Raw genomic sequence first — 20,773 nt, forward strand, 5'->3', positions numbered from 1 at the left:
CTGTATGTCGAAGTCAAATAAAACAGCATTTCTTTTGTTTTTTAGGCAGTAATCCTTTGGTTAGAAAGGAAGGCGTGAAAAAAAGCAATCTCCATACTTGTATGTGAGCTTGAACTTGTCCCATTTTAGTTTCTCGGGGGTGAAGGTGTAGCGCTTGTTCCTGGAGAGGTGGAGAACCTGCGAGTGAGCATCTTTACGAATCCCAATCATCAACACACTGGACGTGTGAGCTTCTTCCTTGGACAAAAAAATTGTAGATTAACCACCTGAGATTTGGCTCGACCAGTTAGGAGCGAGGGAGGGATTTACAACCTACTGGACACAGATGTCACTTCAGGGCCGTGCACAGACTTTTTGGGGGGTGGTGCTCAAGCAACAAAAAAAAGGGAAACCCCCCCCCCCCAAAAAAACATTTGCAACTGTGGTCACAGAATCGTTGAGCTATTACAATTTATTTAGTTACAGTGGGGCAAAAAAGTATTAAGTCAGCCACCAATTGTGCAAGTTCTCCCACTTAAAAAGATGAGAGAGGCCTGTAATTTTCATCATAGGTACACTCCAACTGTGACAGACAAAATGAGGAAAAAAATCCAGAAAATCACATTGTAGGATTTTTTATGAATTTATTTGCAAATTATGGTGGAAAATAAGTATTTGGTCACCTACAAACAAGCAAGATTTCTGGCTCTCACAGACCTGTAACTTCTTCTTTAATAAGAGGCTCCTCTGTCCTCCACTCGTTACCTGTATTAATGGCACCTGTTTGAACTTGTTATCAGTATAAAAGACACTTGTCCACAACCTCAAACAGTCACACTCCAAACTCCACTATGGCCAAGACCAGAGAGCTGTCAAAGGACACCAGAAACAAATTGTAGACCTGCACCAGGCTGGGAAGACTGAATATGCAATAGGTAAGCAGCTTGGTTTGAAGAAATCAACTGTGGGAGCAATTATTAGGAAATGGAAGACATACAAGACCACTGATAATCTCCCTCGATCTGGGGCTCCACGCAAGATCTCACCCCGTGGGGTCAAAATGATCACTAGAACGGTGAGCAAAAATCCCAGAACCACACGGGGGGACCTAGTGAATGACCTGCAGAGAGCTGGGACCAAAGTAACAAAGCCTACCATCAGTAACACACTACGCCGCCAGGGACTCAAATGCTGCAGTGCAAGACGTGTCCCCCTGATTAAGCCAGTACATCTCCAGGCCCGTCTGAAGTTTGCTAGAGAGCATTTGGATGATCCAGAAGAAGATTGGGAGAATGTCATATGGTCAGATGAAACCAAAATATAACTTTTTGGTAAAAACTCAACTCGTCGTGTTTGGAGGACAAAGAATGCTGAGTTGCATCCAAAGAACACCATACCTACTGTGAAGCATGGGGGTGGAAACATCATGCTTTGGGGCTGTTTTTCTGCAAAGGGACCAGGACGACTGATCCGTGTAAAGGAAAGAATGAATGGGGCCATGTATCGTGAGATTTTGAGTGAAAACCTCCTTCCATCAGCAAGGGCATTGAAGATGAAACGTGGCTGGGTCTTTCAGCATGACAATGATCCCAAACACACCGCCCGGGCAACGAAGGAGTGGCTTCGTAAGAAGCATTTCAAGGTCCTGGAGTGGCCTAGCCAGTCTCCAGATCTCAACCCCATAGAAAATCTTTGGAGGGAGTTGAAAGTCCATGTTGCCCAGCAACAGCCCCAAAACATCACTGCTCTAGAGGAGATCTGCATGGAGGAATGGGCCAAAATACCAGCAACAGTGTGTGAAAACCTTGTGAAGACTTACAGAAAACGTTTGACCTCTGTCATTGCCAACAAAGGGTACATAACAAAGTATTGAGATAAACTTTTGTTATTGACCAAATACTTATTTTCCACCATAATTTGCAAATAAAATCATAAAAATCCTACAATGTGATTTTCTGGATTTTTTTTCTCATTTTGTCTGTCATAGTTGAAGTGTACCTATGATGAAAATTACAGGCCTCTCTCATCTTTTTAAGTGGGAGAACTTGCACAATTGGTGGCTGACTAAATACTTTTTTGCCCCACTGTACATAAAAGCAATAGATGGCCACATCTTAATGGCTAATTAAATTAAACATAATTTACTTGAATTTAATGATGACTTACGGGCACTTGGTTCAGAACAACAATTAAAAAACAGTTTACAAAGTAAATATATCAAGTATTAGAGCATGGAAGGTTAAAGGAGCATGTGCTCTGCACAGGTAGAGCCTTATCTGTACACGTGCGTGTGTTACTTCACCATCCAGATTTCATTTATATTTATGATCATGATCTGTATTCCCAGCAAACTAATTTGGGTTTCCAGAACTTAGTGGGAAAGTCATTTGTCAAATAATCAAAGGAGAATCTTTAAGGAAAGTGATGGATATGTTCTGTGTTAGCTTGTTTTTAAAATAAAATTATAACGTAGAGTGTTGTCTTTGTGTTTATAATAATAATTTAATTTTCATTTTACAGAATAAACTCAAAGTGCATAAAATACAAATGTTTTACCAAATAGAAGAACAAATATTGACACAACTAGACAGGGCAACTGACACAAAGAACACAGCTGAAACTACAAGGAACAAGGACAACAAGAAGCACAGCTATCAATAGAAAGCCTTCCTAAAGAGAAACGTTTTTAGGCCGGGAGGGCATTCCAGAGGCTGAAAGCCTGATCCCCCAAGGAGCGGATCTTGGTTCTGGGGTCATGGAGGAGGGATATCGATTGACCTGAGGGTGCGGGTGGGGTTTTGGAGGGAGCTCAGTTCTTTGAGATAAGGAGGGCATTGTCATGAATACACTGGAAAGTCAGCAGGAGGGTTTTGAATTCAATCCGGAATGAGACGGGGAGCCAGTGCAGAGATATCAGGATGGGGAATGATAGTTATGAACTATCCATAGCTAGTACTTAGTGTTCTGTCACTGTTAGTGCTCTTATCTCCTGTCGATGGCTGCGTTTACACGTTTTTTCACTAATCGGTCTTTCGACCAAACAAATCAGCTCTGCAAAATGTATTATTATGATGTGATTGACTTGATTTAGGAGTGTCTGAACCTGACCAAAGAACTAAGGAGAATATCAGTAACAACATGAGTTGGAAGATCAGAAGTATTCATGGAGGGAACTCGAGAAACTGGACATAAAAACATGCGGTGCGGTGGAGATCCTCAAGGAGTAAAATATAGCCTAAGTAAAAGTAAGTGATAACACTTTACTTTTAAGGGGGTATATATAAAGCATGCATAACACCTTTATGAAACCAGTTATATAACAACTTTATACCTTTATATAACAGTGTTGCAGTATCATTAATAACAAACCTTATAACACATTTATTCAACATCATTTGTGAGAAGTTTTCAAAATAAAAGTCCCTTGAAATATATCTTTATTTATCTATTGTACAGTGGAAATGTATATGTTTACAGCCACAGTACCCAACCCTGTGACACACTTCATGTAATAGGCTGGGAGCAGCACAGGGTAAGCGGTTAGTGACTGTTTGCATTGAGTATTTTGTATCCTCTCTTGTCATTTTTCAATGGTGCAGGACAGCCCTTAAGATCAATGTTCTGTTATCGAATTAAGAACTTTTCTGTGACAGTATCCGTGAGAAAGCTAATCTGAAGTAAACCGAGTACCTGGCCTAAAGTGAGTTCTGGCCTGGAGCACCAATAATAAATGTAATGTTAGGCCTACAGCATGTTCTCTGCTACAATAATGTAATGTTAGGCCTACAGCGTGTTCTCTGCTACAATAATGTAATGTTAGGCCTACAGCGTGTTCTCTGCTACAATAATGTCATGTTAGGCCTACAGCGTGTTTTCTGCTACAATAATGTAATGTTAGGCCTACAGCGTGTTCTCTGCTACAATAATGTCATGTTAGGCCTACAGCGTGTTCTCTGCTACAATAATGTAATGTTAGGCCTACAGCGTGTTCTCTGCTACAATAATGTAATGTTAGGCCTACAGCGTGTTCTCTGCTACAATAATGTAATGTTAGGCCTACAGCGTGTTCTCTGCTACAATAATGTAATGTTAGGCCTACAGCGTGTTCTCTGCTACAATAATGTCATGTTAGGCCTACAGCGTGTTCTCTGCTACAATAATGTAATGTTAGGCCTACAGCGTGTTCTCTGCTACAATAATGTCATGTTAGGCCTACAGCGTGTTCTCTGCTACAATAATGTAATGTTAGGCCTACAGCGTGTTCTCTGCTACAATAATGTAATGTTAGGCCTACAGCGTGTTCTCTGCTACAATAATGTCATGTTAGGCCTACAGCGTGTTCTCTGCTACAATAATGTAATGTTAGGCCTACAGCGTGTTCTCTGCTACAATAATGTCATGTTAGGCCTACAGCGTGTTCTCTGCTACAATAATGTAATGTTAGGCCTACAGTGTGTTCTCTGCTACAATAATGTAATGTTAGGCCTACAGCGTGTTCTCTGCTACAATAATGTAATGTTAGGCCTACAGCGTGTTTTCTGCTACAATAATATGTTAGGCCTACAGCGTGTTCTCTGCTACAATAATGTAATGTTAGGCCTACAGCGTGTTTTCTGCTACAATAATGTAATGTTAGGCCTACAGCGTGTTCTCTGCTACAATAATGTAATGTTAGGCCTACAGCGTGTTCTCTGCTACAATAATGTAATGTTAGGCCTACAGCGTGTTCTCTGCTACAATAATGTAATGTTAGGCCTACAGTGTGTTCTCTGCTACAATAATGTAATGTTAGGCCTACAGCGTGTTCTCTGCTACAATAATGTAATGTTAGGCCTACAGCGTGTTCTCTGCTACAATAATGTAATGTTAGGCCTACAGCGTGTTCTCTGCTACAATAATGTAATGTTAGGCCTACAGCGTGTTCTCTGCTACAATAATGTAATGTTAGGCCTACAGCGTGTTCTCTGCTACAATAATGTAATGTTAGGCCTACAGCGTGTTCTCTGCTACAATAATGTAATGTTAGGCCTACAGCGTGTTCTCTGCTACAATAATGTCATGTTAGGCCTACAGTGTGTTCTCTGCTACAATAATGTAATGTTAAGCCTACAGTGTGTTCTCTGCTACAATAATGTCATGTTAGGCCTACAGCGTGTTCTCTGCTACAATAATGTCATGTTAGGCCTACAGCGTGTTCTCTGCTACAATAATGTAATGTTAGGCCTACAGTGTGTTCTCTGCTACAATAATGTCATGTTAGGCCTACAGCGTGTTCTCTGCTACAATAATGTCATGTTAGGCCTACAGTGTGTTCTCTGCTACAATAATGTCATGTTAGGCCTACAGCGTGTTCTCTGCTACAATAATGTCATGTTAGGCCTACAGCGTGTTCTCTGCTACAATAATGTCATGTTAGGCCTACAGCGTGTTCTCTGCTACAATAATGTCATGTTAGGCCTACAGCGTGTTCTCTGCTACAATAATGTCATGTTAGGCCTACAGCGTGTTCTCTGCTACAATAATGTAATGTTAGGCCTACAGCGTGTTCTCTGCTACAATAATGTAATGTTAGGCCTACAGCGTGTTCTCTGCTACAATAATGTAATGTTAGGCCTACAGCGTGTTCTCTGCTACAATAATGTCATGTTAGGCCTACAGTGTGTTCTCTGCTACAATAATGTAATGTTAAGCCTACAGTGTGTTCTCTGCTACAATAATGTCATGTTAGGCCTACAGCGTGTTCTCTGCTACAATAATGTCATGTTAGGCCTACAGCGTGTTCTCTGCTACAATAATATGTTAGGCCTACAGCGTGTTTTCTGCTACAATAATGTAATGTTAAGCCTACAGCGGGTTCTCTGCTAAAATAATGTAATGTTAGGCCTACAGTGTGTTCTATGCTAAAATAAGCCAAAAATATGTGTTCTGATCCATTGTACAAATTTCATTGTACAAACTTCTGTTGTACAATGGATAAATAAAGATCTATTTCAGTGTTACTTCGAGACTTTTAGTACCGTAATGAAAATTCACTTTTAATTTGAAAACTCTTTTGAATGTCTTATTTATACCCCCTTCAAGTAAAGTGTTACCATGTACTTCGTACTGTAATCTACTAAGACTGTTAGTTGAACTGACAGTTGTGATTTATGGCATTTATACAGTATTGATAGGTATCAATCTCATGTTCAAAATCAAAACAAGAAACAGTTCCATGCTGCAAGAGTTCTGGCTTGACTTCACCAGCTGAGGATATTCATCTCTATTGTAATTCTTGCAGTTACTATAGCACATAACTTCAGGTTATTACTCCAATGCCTTGCATGTGAATGTTAGGCATTACTTTTTCATGCGAGGGCATTCCATCTTGTGGAAAAAGAAAACTGCTTTCCAAACTTTAAGTATGATACATTTTGCAGATACAGTATGTCTGATGTCCCTTTGGAGAGGGACAAATAAGACTCTCCCAATAATAACAAATGGATTCTACTCGTGTTTTACAGCTTTGAAAGAGGCCAGCATGGTGTTTTCTATTTCAGAGCAGTTAGAAATATTTTGTGACTATGTTGTTATTACATAATAGTAATAGAACGTAAAATATACAGTTAAAGTATACACTGTATGACTGATTATCCAAATCACTTTAGGTGACTTTGTGATAGGTGACTTTTATGACAAGTGAATAAGCTCATTTAGCCTATCGACAGCTCTACTCCACAAACACCTTACCATCAACGATAAGGAATGGACCAACACGACCTGACCTCGTTGCATTGTTTATATACAATGTTTTCAAACTTACATACAAATACAGTGGAAATAGAACCTAAAGAATTGGCTATTTGATAAATCAGAATCTATACTGGTAAAATATCTGTATGAAAAGGAAACATTTCTTCAGAGAGAAATTATGTAAACACTAAGCATTCCTTCAAGATTTCCAATGTTCCTTAATCCTCAGGAAAACAAGACCTTTGCCAAGAGCTGAGGACTATACTCCCAGACTAACAGCAGAGGAGCCCTGCAGAAGACTGAAGACTTCCTGCCACACTGATAACGGAGTCAAGGAAACATACACTACAAAAGAAGAGGACATAGCCTACAAGCTGGAGCAGGCATTGCACTTAAGTTGGAGTAACTTGAGATATGTCCATGTAGCCTGGCCCTAAATCATGATTACTTTAAGCTACAGTACATGTTGTTCTAAGACAAGCTGTACCCTTGTCAAACTGCTACTCCATTTATTCCTGGGGAAAACAACTAAAAATGGAAACAGAATTTATGAATAATAGTAGACACTTTTAGAATAGCTAACTTGGTATAAGGGAGGGTAAAGACTTCAGCCAGCCAGATCAAACAATGTTTATTATATCTACAATACAATAAGAATTGTTGTTGCTCATACAAGCAAGTCTGGCTTTTGTGATTGTCACACCCTGATCTGTTTCACCTGTCTTTGTGAATGTCTGCACTCCCATACAGGTGTCGCCCATCTTCCCCATTATCCCCTGTGTATTTATACCAGTGTTCTCTGTTTGTCTGTTGCCAGTTTGTCTTGTTTGTCAAGTCAACCAGCATTTTTTGAATCCGCTCCTGCTTTTCCCCAGTGTCTCTTTTCTCATCCTCCTGGTTTTGACCCTTGCCTGTCCTGACCCTGAGCCCGCCCGCCTGACCACTCTGCCTGCCTCTGACCCTGACTGCCGTCCTGTACCTTTGCCCCGTCTCTGTATTACCGACCTCTGCCTAACCTGAGCCTGCCAGCCGTCCTGTACCTTTGCCCCTGTTGCTGTAATAAACATTGTTACTTCGACGCGGTCTGCATCTGGGTATTACCTTATCCTGATAGTGATGATATGTCTATTTTAAAGGAAATGACATCCCACTGGGTACAGACATCAATTCAACGTCTATTCCACGTTGGCTCATTGTAATATCCTATGTATCTTGGAAACCTGTCTGAAAAAGGACGGATAATATTCTAGTTTTTCTATGCATTGGCAGGACAGAATAGCAATCTCTAATTTTAAGGGAGTCTCGAGGTTCTGCTCGACTGAGTTAGAATACCTCATAATAAGCTGTAGATCATACTATTTACCAAGATATTGATCATATATATTTTCCATAGCTGTTTATTTACCACCACAAACCAATGATGTCACTAAGACTGCACTCAAAGAGCTGTTTAGGGCCATAAGCAAACAAGAAAATGCTCATCCAGAGACGGCACTCTTAGTGGCAAGGGATTTTAATGCAGGAAAACTGAAATCCGTCTTAACTAATTTCCACCAGCATGTCACGTGTGCAAGTAGAGGCGAAAAAACTCTAGATCATCTTTACTCCACACACAGAGAAGCATTCAAAGCTCTCCCTTGCCCTCCATTTGCAACGATGTGCACTGAGAGTCGGGAAGCAAGTTCAGGGAGTGAGTGTTTTAATAAAATAAATGGAACATAATACAAAACGGGGCGGCAGATTAGCCTAGTGGTTAGAGCGTTGGGCTAGTAACCGAAAGGCTGCAAGTTCGAATCCCCAAGCTGACAAGGTAGAAATCTGTCGTTCTGCCCCTGAACAAGGCAGTTAACCCACTGTTCCCCGGTAGGCCGTCATTGAAAATAAGAATTTGTTCTTAACTGACTTGCCTAGTTAAATGTTTCAATTTGTAAGTCGCTCTGGATAAGAGCGTCTGCTAAATGACTTAAATGTAAATGTAAAACAAGAAACACTAACAGCACACAGACATGAAACTGAAACAGGAACAATGACGCCTGGGGAAGGAACCAAAGGGAGTGACATATATAGGGCAGATAATGAAGGAGGTGATGGAGTCCAGGTGAGTCTGATGACGCGCAGGTGAACGTAACGATGTGCACCATAACGAGCAGCCTGGTGACCTAGAGGCCGTAGAAGAGGCCGTAGAGGGAGCACACGTGACACCATTTGGCAAATTTGACCATAACTCTATCCTCCTGATTCCTGCTTACAAGCAAAAACTCAAACAATAAATACCAGTGACGCGCTCAATACGGAAGTGGTCTGATGAAGCAGATGCAAAGCTACAGGACTGTTTCACTAGCACAGACTGGAATATGTTCTGGGACTCATCCGAATATGTTCTGGGACTCATCCATTGTCGGACTCATCCGCATTGAGGTGTATACCACCCCAGTCTCCGGATTCATTAATAAGTGCATCGACGACATCATCCCCACAGTGACCGTGCATGCATATCCCAACCAGAAACCATGGATTTACGGGCAACATCCACACTGACCTGCTAGAGCTGATGCTTTCAAAGAGAGGGACTCTAACCCGGACTCTTATAAGAAATCCCGCTATGCCCTCCGACGAACCATCAAACAGGCAACGCATCAATACAGGACTAAGATCGAAACCTACTACATTGGATTTGATGCTCGTCGGATGTGGCAGGGCTTGCAAACTATCACGGATTACTAAGGGAAACCCAGCCACGAAATGCCCAGTGACGTGAGCCTACCAGACGAGCGAAATGCCTTTTATGCTCGCTTCGAGACAAGCAACGCTGAATCATGCATGACAGCGCCAGCTGTTCCAGACGACTGTGTGATCACACTCTCTGTAGCCAGTGTCGGTAAGACCTTTAAACAGGTTCAAATTCACAAGGCCGCAGGGCCAGACAGATTACCAGGATGCGTACTCAGAGCATGCGTTGAACAGCTGGCAAGTGTTTTCACTGACATTTTCAACCTCTCCCTGATTTAGTCTGTAATACCTACATGTTTCAAGCAGACCACCATAGTCCCTGTGTCCAAGAACGCTAAGGTAACCTGTATAAATTACTATTGCCCCATAGCACTCACATCTGTAGCCATGAAATGCTTCGAAAGGCTTGGCTCACATCAACACCATCATCCCAGACACCCTGGACCTACTCCAATATGCATACCGCCCCAACAGATCCACAGATAACACAATTTATATTATACTCCACACTGCCCTTTCCCACTTGAACAAAAGGAACACCTACATGAGAATGCTGTTCATTGACTACAGCTCAGCGTTCAACACCATAGTGCCCTCCAATCTCATCACTAAGCTAAGGACCCTGGGACTTCCTGAAGGGATGCCCCCAGGTGGTGAGGGTAGGCAATAACACATCCAGCACGCTTACTCTCAATTTTCTCATCACAAAATTGTCCAAGTTCAACTTTTCCCCCGATGCCTTGAGATGGATGAAATCATACCTTGAAGGCAGAACTCAGTGTGTCAGAGTGAGCAATGAGCTGTCGCCCACTCTTAGCTATGATGTGGGCGTGCCCCAAGGGTCAATACTGGGGCCCCTCCTGTTCAGCCTTCTGTCTGTACTGGGTCTGAAGTTCAAATGTATGCAGATGATACAGTGATATATGTGCATGCTAAGAGCAAACAACAAGCTGCACAAGAACCCACTACTGTAATGGTCCAGGTTACAAAGTGGCTCAGTGACTCGTGTTTGCATCTCAATGTGAAAAAAACTGTTTGCATGTTCTTCACAAAGAGGGCAACAGATGCTACTGAACCAGATGTCTATGTGTCAGTGGAGAAGCTCCAGGTGGTATCTGATTTTAAGTACCTTGGCATCATACTTGATTCCAACCTCTCTTTTAAAAAGCATGTGAAAAAGGTAATTCAGATAACCAAATTCAACCTAGCTAATTTCCGATTTATACGAAATTGTTTGACTACAGAGGTAGCAAAACTGTACTTCAAATCTATGATACTCCCCCACTTAACATACTGCCTGACTAGTTGGGCCCAAGCTTGCTGTACAACATTAAAACCTATTCAGTCTGTCTACAAATAGGCTCTCAAAGTGCTTGATAGGAAGCCCAATAGCCATCATCACTGTTACATCCTCAGAAAGCATGAGCTCCTGAGTTGGAAAAATCTTGTGCAATACACCGACGCATGTCTTGTATTCAAGATCCTAAATGGCCTGGCTCCCCTTCCACTCAGTATTTTTGTTAAACAGAAAACCCAAACATATGGCAGCAGATCAACAAGGTCTGCCATGAGAGGTGACTGTATAGTTCCCTTCAGGAAAAGCACCTTTAGTAAATCCGCTTTCTCTGTGAGAGCTTCCCATGTCTGGAATACACTGCCATCAGACACACATAACTGCACCACATATCACACTTTCACAAAATGCATGATGACATGGCTAAAGGTCAATCAGATTTGTGAACATAATCCCTAGCTGTGTATTGCCGCTTTCCATGTTGTCTGTTGTCTGTAGCTTGTGAGGTGTGGAAACACTTTGTTGCTTTTATGAATTTTGTCTTGCTGCTTTTTGTTCTATGTTGCTCTGTCTGTATGCTACGTCTCTCTTGTCCTATGTTGCTCTGTCTGTATTCTATGTCTGCTTGTCCTATGTTGCTCTGCGTGTGCTCACTGCTCAATGATTGTCTATATTGTAATTGTTTTTAATAACCTGCCCAGGGACTGCGGTTGAAAAATGCTGGCTAAAACCAGCACTTTTACTGAAACGTTGATTACTGTGCACTGGCCCTGTAAAAATAAAATAAACTCAAACTCAAACACGGGCGCCCCTCAAGGGTGCATGCTTAGTCCCCTCCTGTACTCCCTGTTCACCCACGACTGCGTGGCCGCGCACGACTCCAACACCATCATTAAGTTTGCAGACAACATGACGGTGGTAGGCCTGATCACTGACGACGATGAGACAAACATCAGGGAGGAGGTAAGAGACCTGGCCGTGTGGTGCCAGGACAACAACCTCTCCCTCAAAGGGATCAAGACAAAAGAGATGATTGTGGATTACAGGAAAAGGAGGACCGAGCACGCCCCCATTCTCATCGACGGGGCTGCAGTGGAGCAGGTTGAGAGCTTCAAGTTCCTTGGTGTCCACATCACCAACAAACTATCATGGTCCAAACACACTAAGACAGTCGTGAAGAGGGCATGACAAAGGCTATTCCACCCAGGAGAAGGAAAGATTTGGCAATGGTCCTCAGATCCTCAAAAGATTCTACAGCTGCACCATCGAGAGCATCCTGACTGGCTGCATCACTGCCTGGTATGGCAACTGCTCGGCTTTCGACTGCAAGGCACTACAGAGGGTAGTGTGTACGGCACAGTACATAACTGGGGCCAAGCCTCCCACAATCCAGGACCTCTATACCAGACGGTGTCAGAGGAAGGCCCTAAAAAATGTCAAAGACTCCAGCAACCCTAGTCATAGACTGTTCTCTATGCTACTGCACGGCAAGCGGTACTGGAGCGCCAAGTCTAGGTCCAAAAGGCTTCTTAAAAGCTTCTACCTTCTGAACAGCTAATCAAAGGGCTACCCAGACCACTCTTTTGTGCTGTTGCTACTCTCTGTTTATTATTTATGCATGGTCACTTTAACTCTACCTACAGTGGGGAGAACAAGTATTTGAAACACTGCCGATTTTGCAGGTTTTCCTACTTACAAAGCATGTAGAGGTCTGTAATTTTTATCATAGGTACACTTCAACTGTGAGAGACGGAATCTAAAACAAAAATCCAGAAAATCACATTGTATGATTTTTAAGTAATTAATTTGCATTTTATTGCATGACATAAGTATTTGATCACCTACCAACCAGTAAGAATTCCGGCTCTCACAGACCTGTTAGTTTTCCTTTAAGAAGCCCTCCTGTTCTCCACTCATTACCTGTATTAACTGCACCTGTTTGAACTCGTTACCTGTATAAAAGACACCTGTCCACACACTCAATCAAACAGACTCCAACCTCTCCACAATGGCCAAGACCAGAGAGCTGTGTAAGGACATCAGGGGTAAAATTGTAGACCTGCACAAGGCTGGGATGGGCTACAGGACAATAGGCAAGCAGCTTGGTGAGAAGGCAACAACTGTTGGCGCAATTATTAGAAAATGGAAGAAGTTCAAGATGACGGTAATCACCCTCGGTCTGGGGCTCCATGCAAGATCTCGTGGGGCATCAATGATCATGAGGAAGGTGAGGGATCAGCCCAGAACTACACGGCAGGACCTGGTCAATGACATGAAGAGAGCTGGGACCACAGTCTCAAAGAAAACCATTAGTAACACACTACGCCGTCATGGATTAAAATCCTGCAGTGCACGCAAGGTCCCCCTGCTCAAGCCAGCGCATGTCCAGGCCCGTCTGAAGTTTGCCAATGTACATCTGGATGATCCAGAGGAGGAATGGGAGAAGGTCATGTGGTCTGATGAGACAAAAATAGAGCTTTTTTCAAAAATAGAACTCCACTCGCCATGTTTGGAGGAAGAAGAAGGATGAGTACAACCCCAAGAACACCATCCCAACCATGAAGCATGGAGGTGGAAACATCATTCTTTGGTGATGCTTTTCTACAAAGGGGACAGGACGACTGCACCGTATTGAGGAGAGGATGGATGGGGCCATGTATCTCGAGATCTTGGCCAACAACCTCCTTCCCTCAGCAAGAGCATTGAAGATGGGTCGTGGCTGGGTCTTCCAGCATGACAACGACCCGAAACACACAGCCAGGGCAACTAAGGAGTGGCTCCGTAAGAAGCATCTCAAGGTCCTGGCCTAGCCAGTCTCCAGACCTGAACCCAATAGAAAATCTTTGGAGGGAGCTGAAAGTCCGTATTGCCCAGCGACAGCCCCGAAACCTGAAGGATCTGGAGAAGGTCTGTATGGAAGAGTGGGCCAAAATCCCTGCTGCAGTGTGTGCAAACCTGGTCAAGAACTACAGGAAACGTATGATCTCTGTAATTGCAAACAAAGGTTTCTGTACCAAATATTAAGTTCTGCTTTTCTGATGTATCAAATACTTATGTCATGCAATAAAATGCAAATTAATTACTTAAAAATCATACAATGTGATTTTCTGGATTTTTGTTTTAGATTCCGTCTCTCACAGTTGAAGTGTACCTATGATAACAATTACAGACCTCTACATGCTTTGTAAGTAGGAAAACCTGCAAAATCGGCAGTGTTTCAAATACTTGTTCTCCCCACTGTACATGTACATATTACCTCAATTACCTCAATTAACCGGTGCCCCCGCACATTGACTCTGTACTGGTGCCCCCTGTATTAGAGGTCGACCGATTAATCGTAATGGCCAATTAATTTGGGCCGATTTCAAGTTTTCATAACAATCGGAAATCAGTATTTTTGGACACCGAATAGGCCGAAAATATATATATAGAAAAATGTACAACTTTATTTCATCTTTATTTAACTAGGCAAGTCAGTTAAGAACACATTCTTATTTTCAATGACGACCTAGGAACGGTGGGTTAACTGCCTTGTTCAGTGGCAGAACGACATATTTTTACCTTGTCAGCTCGGGGATTCGTTTTTGCAATCTTCCGGTTACTTGTCCAACGCTCTAACCACCTGCCTTACATTGCACTCCACGAGGAGCCTGTATGGCAGGCTGACTACCTGTTACGCGAGGGTAGCAAGAAGCCAAGGTAAGTTGCTAGCTAGCATTAAACTTATCTTATAAAAAACAATCAATCAATCAATCATAATCACTAGTTAACTACACATGGTTGATGATATTACTAGTTTATCTAGCGTGTACTGCGTTGCATATAATCGATGCGGTGTGTATCGTTGCTCCAATGTGTACCTAACCATAAACATCAATGCCTTTCTTAAAATCAATACACAGAAGTATATATTTTTAAACCTGCATATTTAGCTAAAAGAAATCCAGGTTAGCAGGCAATATTAACCAGGTGAAATTGTGTCACTTCTCTTGCGTTCATTGCACGCAGATGCAACAGTTTGGGCCGCCTAATTTGCCAGAATTTTACTTAATTATGACATAACATTGAAGGTTGTGCAATGTAACAGGAATATTTAGACTTATGGATGCCACCCGTTAGATAAAATACCGAACGGTTCCGTATTTCACTGAAAGAATAAACGTCTTGTTTTCGAGATGATAGTTTCCGGATTCGGCCATATTAATGACCTACGGCTCATATTTCTGTGTGTTATTATGTTATAACTAAGTCTATGATTTGATAGAGCAGTCTGACTGAGCGATGGTAGGCAGCAGCAGGCTCGTAAGCATTCATTCAAACAGCACTTTCATGTGTTTGCCAGCAGCTACTGCGCTGTTTATGACTTCAAGCCTATCAACTCCCGAGATTAGGCTGGTGTAACCGATGTGAAATGGCTAGCTAGTTAGCGGGGTGCGGGCTAATAGCGTTTCAAACGTCACTCGCTCTGAGACTTGGAGTGGTTGTTCCCCTTGCTCTGCATGGGTAACGCTGCTTCGAGGGTGGCTGTTGTCGATGTGTTCCTGGTTCGAGCCCAGGTAAGAGCGAGGAGAGGGACGGAAGCTATACTGTTACACTGGCAATACTAAAGTGCCTATAAGAACATCCAATAGTCAAAGGTTAATGAAATACAAATGGTATAGAGAGAAATAGTCCTATAATTCCTATAATAACTACAACCTAAAACTTCTTACCTGGGAATATTGAAGACTCATGTTAAAAGGAACCACCAGCTTTCATATGTTCTCATGTTCTGAGCAAGGAACTTAAACGTTAGCTTTCTTACATGGCACATATTGCACTTTTACTTTCTTCCCCAACACTTTGTTTTTGCATTATTTAAACCAAATTGAACATGTTTCATTATTTATTTGAGGCTAAATTGATTTTATTGATGTATTATATTAAGTTAAAATAAGTGTTAATTCAGTATTGTTGTAATTGTCATTATTACAAATAAATAAATAAAAATCGGCCGATTAATCGGTATCGGCTTTTTTTGGTCCTCCAATAATCGGTATCGGTATCGGCGTTGAAAAATCATAATTGGTCGACCTCTACCCTGTATATAGCCTTGCTATTGCTATTATTGTTTGACTGCTGCTGTTTAATTATTTGTTACTTTTATTGATTCATTTTTTTAACTTATCTAATTTTTTACTTACTTACACGTTTTTCTTCTTAACTTCTTAAAGCATTGTTGGTTAAGGGCTTGTAAGTAAGCATTTCAATGTAAGGTCTACACCTGTTGTAGTCAAATAAAAATGTGATTTGATTTGTCTTAGGTCTCTCTTTATGTAGTGTTGTGGTGTCTCTCTTGTGGTGATATGTGTTTTGTCCTACATTTAAATATTTTATCCCAGCCCCCATCCCCGCGGAAAGCCTTTTGCCTCTTGGTAGGCCGTCATTGTAAATAAGAATTTGTTGTTAACTGACTTGTCTAGTTAAATAAAGGTTAAATAAAATTTAAAAAATACAAAAGTGCCATCCAGGACCTCTATACCAGGCGATGTCAGAGGAAGGCCCTAAACATTTTACCAAGCATGTGAGGAATAACATTTTATTTTATTTGAGATGACGTGGAAACAACGTTGATTCAACAAGTGTGTGCCCAGTTGGATGAAACCATCCAATCCGTATTCAACTCCATAATTGATTTTTGTCCTTAATATTAATATTTTCCACTAACTGTAGCCTATCCAGTGGATAGGTAGCCTATTTTGAAGGCCTACAATTTTATTGCACCATCAAAATTGGAATTCCTCCAATTATTGAATAGGAAAAGGCTACATTATCTCGTGCATAATTAATGATTATGAAAAGGCATTTAGATTTCTATCTGATGAAGTCATAGTGGGCTACAGTCCTTTACCGTCTAACGAAAAATGTGCTTCATATTACAATGACATTTCTTTATTTAAAAGTTGCTGTTGTCCAACAGCTGTCACAAAGCATATATCTTGGTAGACACAGATGTTTTTTTCAAATGAAAGGATTGTTTTGGTCCTGAATGGTTTTCAACATCCAAAGTCTTGATCATAACTTATTCCAGCAATGTGGTTTTCTTAACCTGTCCAGTATACAAACTGAATGAACCGGTGCGATAGGAGGTATGCTGTTAGAAAGTGGAATTGTCACACCCTACCTCTATTCTCCAGGTGGCAAAGGCTGTGGTTTCTTGCATCCCTGCGAACAGAACCCCAAGCACCGTCACAGCAAGCAAAGGAGCACTGACATCGCCTCTTTGTAAACTTCTGAACGTCTGACACACCATCGTTGCGATATCACCTTCCAGAAAAATTCCCTCAACAAAGACAGACCAGTCAATTTCACCACCATCTATCCCCATGGATATCAATGGCCATCCATTGCATCCTTTTATTTGAACACAATATTTTAAATTGAGGATAACCGTGGCACGCACAGTTCAGCGGAATGGGTTGTGGAATCCTTTGTCACCCACCGCCAGCTCAGCTACATCAAAAAGTCTGCAGCTATACAACCCTCCGGCGCAGCGCTATTCGCACAGTCTGCCAATGGTTTCACATTACTTTAAATTAAAGTCAGAGCTTGACAAGTTTAAATGGAAAGGAAACCACCTGCATGTATTCGACAATCTCAAAACTATTTTGACGAATCAATTATTTTTGACTGCTTATTAATAAAGTTCATAAAAGATTAGGGAAACAATTCTCTAGTCTGTGCAGGTCTCTCATTTTAGCTGAGGTATGCGCATATTTTTTTTATTTATTTAACTAGGCAAATCAGTTAAGAACACATTCTTATTTACAATGACGGTCTACCGGGGAACAGTGTGTTAGAGTGTTGGGCCAGTAACCGAAAGTATCCCTGATTGAATCCCCGAGCTGACAAAGTACAAATCTGTCGTTCTACCCCTGAACAAGGCAGTTAACCACTTGGCTACCTTCCGCCCCATATAACAATATTATGTTGACTTTGATTTATATATATAATACCTATTAATTCAAATATAATTGGCACATCTATTTTATAATTATATAGGAAAACAGGCTGTTGCCTAATGTTAGTAAAACATATTTTTCAAATGTTATTTTCATTGTAGTCGGCTAGTTGTAGTTACCTGCATCAAATAGATGGTGAGCTATGATGATAGGCATACATTCTGCAGAACTGTGTAAACCGCAAAGGTTGTAGCCTAGTTTACATCAAATAAGTGCGTGTGTGAAGGGCCAAAACACGCAATTTGAGTCTGGTGTCCATTCGTAGTCGACAACGTTCGAAAACTATTGAAACAAACATGTACATACAAATGTTTTTGGAGACGTGTAGTTTTAGTGGGTATAGTATTTACCCATGCTGGTCTGAGTTCGCTCTTTAACAAATCCGGATGGGATAGGGAGAGATCGAACTGACCATAGATCTGTCTCTACCCTATGGCAAATTTTACCCGGAGCTGTTTTTTGACCCACCACCAAAGAACCAAGAATGTAATTCCTGCCTTAGTATTTGTAATATATGAGTTGGTGCGAGTGTGATAATAAGCGATACTTTTTATAAAAAATATTTTGAAATATATATATATTTTTTAAATTCATCTTGAGAAAAGGGTTATTGGACATGTCAGCGTCATAAGACGCGGAACTCAGATGACATTGGAATGCGTTTCCAACGGTGCCTATTTATACTGCACTTTGGTTGGACAAAATGGCGTCCGTCAGGGTTAACTGTGATCAGCCAGTGAAATATCCTCAAAATTGACACGCAGCAGGCTTGCCAACGGAGCAGGGTCAGCCCTGTAGTTATGTAGCGGTCACAGAAAGATGTTGTTACATGGTGTGAAATAGTTTATGAGAGAAAGGATACATAAAACAGGTAATATCCGGTGTCGAACATTTCATTTCTCCCTGGATATTGGCTAGCTAGCTAATTAGCACACTGGCTAGTTAGCTTTTAGATTTAATCCTTTAATCTCTGTAGCTAGTTAGTTGACTATCCAGCCTTCTGGTGCAATGCTCTGAAGGCACATTTTACGAGGTTGTAGGAAGCAAGTAATGTGGCCACTCAACAGGTGTTTTTGTACAATTTACAAGATGATGCATTGAAATACAGCTGGTCCAGTTAGCATATTTTTAGCTACTGTTAGTCAGGATGGAAGTAGAACAGACTTGTTGCCTCGTTCTAGCATGTAGTAGCGAGCTTTAATCCAGCTCAACAACAATTAGTTTTTCCTGTTGCATGCTTTTGGAACCCTTCAATGATGGACAATATAATAGCTGATTCTTACTGGTTTTAAATTAATTTCAGCCTGGATTCTGTTGCACTTGCTCATTACATGAGATGTTCACTGTACGTAAATTAAGTTGTGTGACCTCTGTAACTCTGTTTCAGGTTTACTAACCATTTCTTTATGATTGTTGCGGGCACTACTGTGGACCTTGGCAGAGGTATGGCTGTGGGGCAGAAACCAAGCCGCGCGGAGACATTTGTTTTGGCTGGATCGAATGGACGTAATGAGACAAGGCATTCCGGTTTGAATGACATTGTGCGGAACCACACCTCTGACCAGCGAAGGTCAGGGATGGCCAGAGTTGCGTCCCACATGAGGTACAAGTGTGCTGCTTATGTGCTGGCCCTGCGGCCGTGGAGTTTCAGCGCCTCTCTCACACCGGTGGCGCTGGGCAGTGCTCTGGCCTACAAGCTGGAGGGCTCTGTGGACTTGGTCATCCTCATGGTGTGTGCCGTAGCTGTGCTGGTAGTGCATGGGGCAGGGAACCTGGTTAACACCTACTATGACTTCTCCAAAGGGATCGACCACAAGAAGAGTGATGATAGGACTCTTGTGGATGAGATCCTGGCACCGCAGGACGTGGTCATGTTTGGAGCGCTGCTCTACTCTCTGGGCTGCTTGTGTGCCACCCTGCTCTACTTTCTCTCCACATTGAGGATGGAACATCTGGCCCTTATTTATTTTGGAGGGCTCTCAAGTTCTTTCCTGTACACGGGAGGTGAGATAACCATTAACCTGTTTTTTTTAAAGATTTACTGACATTATTTCACTCACGATCTTTTTACCAATACTAACCACACACACACACACACACACTAATATCCAGGTACTTATGATATCTTCCTTGTCCTGTTTCCAGGCATTGGTCTTAAGTATGTGGCCCTGGGGGATGTGGTGATCCTGATCACATTTGGCCCCCTGGCAGTTATGTTTGCCCACGCCGTGCAGGTGGGCTACCTGTCAGTCCTGCCCTTGGTCTACGCCGTACCCCTGGCCCTCAACACGGAGGCCATTCTACACAGCAACAACACCAGAGACATGGACTCTGACAAACAGGCAGGCATCGTCACTCTGGCCATCCTCATCGGGCCCACGCTGTCCTACATCCTCTTCAACCTCCTGCTGTTTTTCCCTTACGTGCTCTTCTGCATCCTGGCCACCCACTACACCATCAGCATGGCCCTGCCCCTGCTCACGCTGCCCATGGCCTTCCCCCTGGAGAGGCAGTTCCGCAGCCAGTGCTATTCCAAGATCCCCCAAAAGACAGCTAAGCTCAACCTCCTGATGGGACTTTTCTATGTCTTTGGGATCATTCTGGCACCTCAAGGCAGCTTACCGCTACTGTGATCCAATTGTAGATTACTTTCTTTTTTTATAGCTTTAAAAAAAAAAGTGTCTAGTTGATGTACATCTTTGTATTCATAATTATTGGCTTGAGTTCAAAGGCTTTAATGTATTGTTTAGTTTATACATCGAGAAACAGTTTAATTATTTTTCTGTAATACTGACAGATATAACCAGATGTGTAATTGTTCCACTATTTTGCACAAGAGTACTGTGTATCGGTTGAAGTCTGAGATGGGCTCAGAATAATTTGGTATAAGACCACAGTAAGAGAAGACGTTTCAAGTCCCTATGCCTCATGAGGACAGACATGGAAATGGAAGAAACAGTTGCATCGGGTCCTCTTGCTACCGGTGATGCAATTGTTCAAAATGTCAATAAACCAAATCTACACCTTTTAATCTCTA

The 20,773-nt window shown here is 42.0% G+C and overlaps 2 protein-coding genes across 4 annotated transcripts in view; one reads left to right on the top strand and one right to left on the bottom strand.

Moving 5' to 3' along the window:
• Positions 1–17,288, bottom strand: part of LOC120059277 (matrix metalloproteinase-23-like) — a 33,016-nt gene extending 15,728 nt beyond the window's left edge. The window contains exons 1-2 of one of the 3 annotated variants that reach the window (XM_039008206.1): positions 16,899–17,285; positions 98–233 (exon numbers count right to left, since the gene is read on the bottom strand). In XM_039008206.1, coding sequence (XP_038864134.1) covers positions 98–210 — 113 coding nt within the window. In that variant the 5' untranslated portion in view covers positions 211–233; positions 16,899–17,285. Of the gene's footprint in view, positions 1–97; positions 238–16,898 lie in introns of all 3 variants that reach the window. The other 2 variants (XM_039008204.1, XM_039008207.1) reach the window with 2 other exon arrangements.
• Positions 17,289–18,439: 1,151 nt separating this feature from the next.
• LOC120059278 (ubiA prenyltransferase domain-containing protein 1-like) lies at positions 18,440–20,773 on the top strand. The gene is made up of 3 exons (XM_039008208.1): positions 18,440–18,607; positions 19,124–19,740; positions 19,882–20,773. The coding sequence occupies exons 2-3, from the start codon at positions 19,143–19,145 to the stop codon at positions 20,367–20,369; spliced, it is 1,086 nt and encodes a 361-aa protein (XP_038864136.1). The 5' UTR covers positions 18,440–18,607; positions 19,124–19,142; the 3' UTR covers positions 20,370–20,773.

Source organism: Salvelinus namaycush, chromosome 14 (genome assembly GCF_016432855.1).
Source record: "Salvelinus namaycush isolate Seneca chromosome 14, SaNama_1.0, whole genome shotgun sequence".
In the NCBI taxonomy this organism is placed as follows: Eukaryota; Metazoa; Chordata; class Actinopteri; order Salmoniformes; family Salmonidae; genus Salvelinus; species Salvelinus namaycush.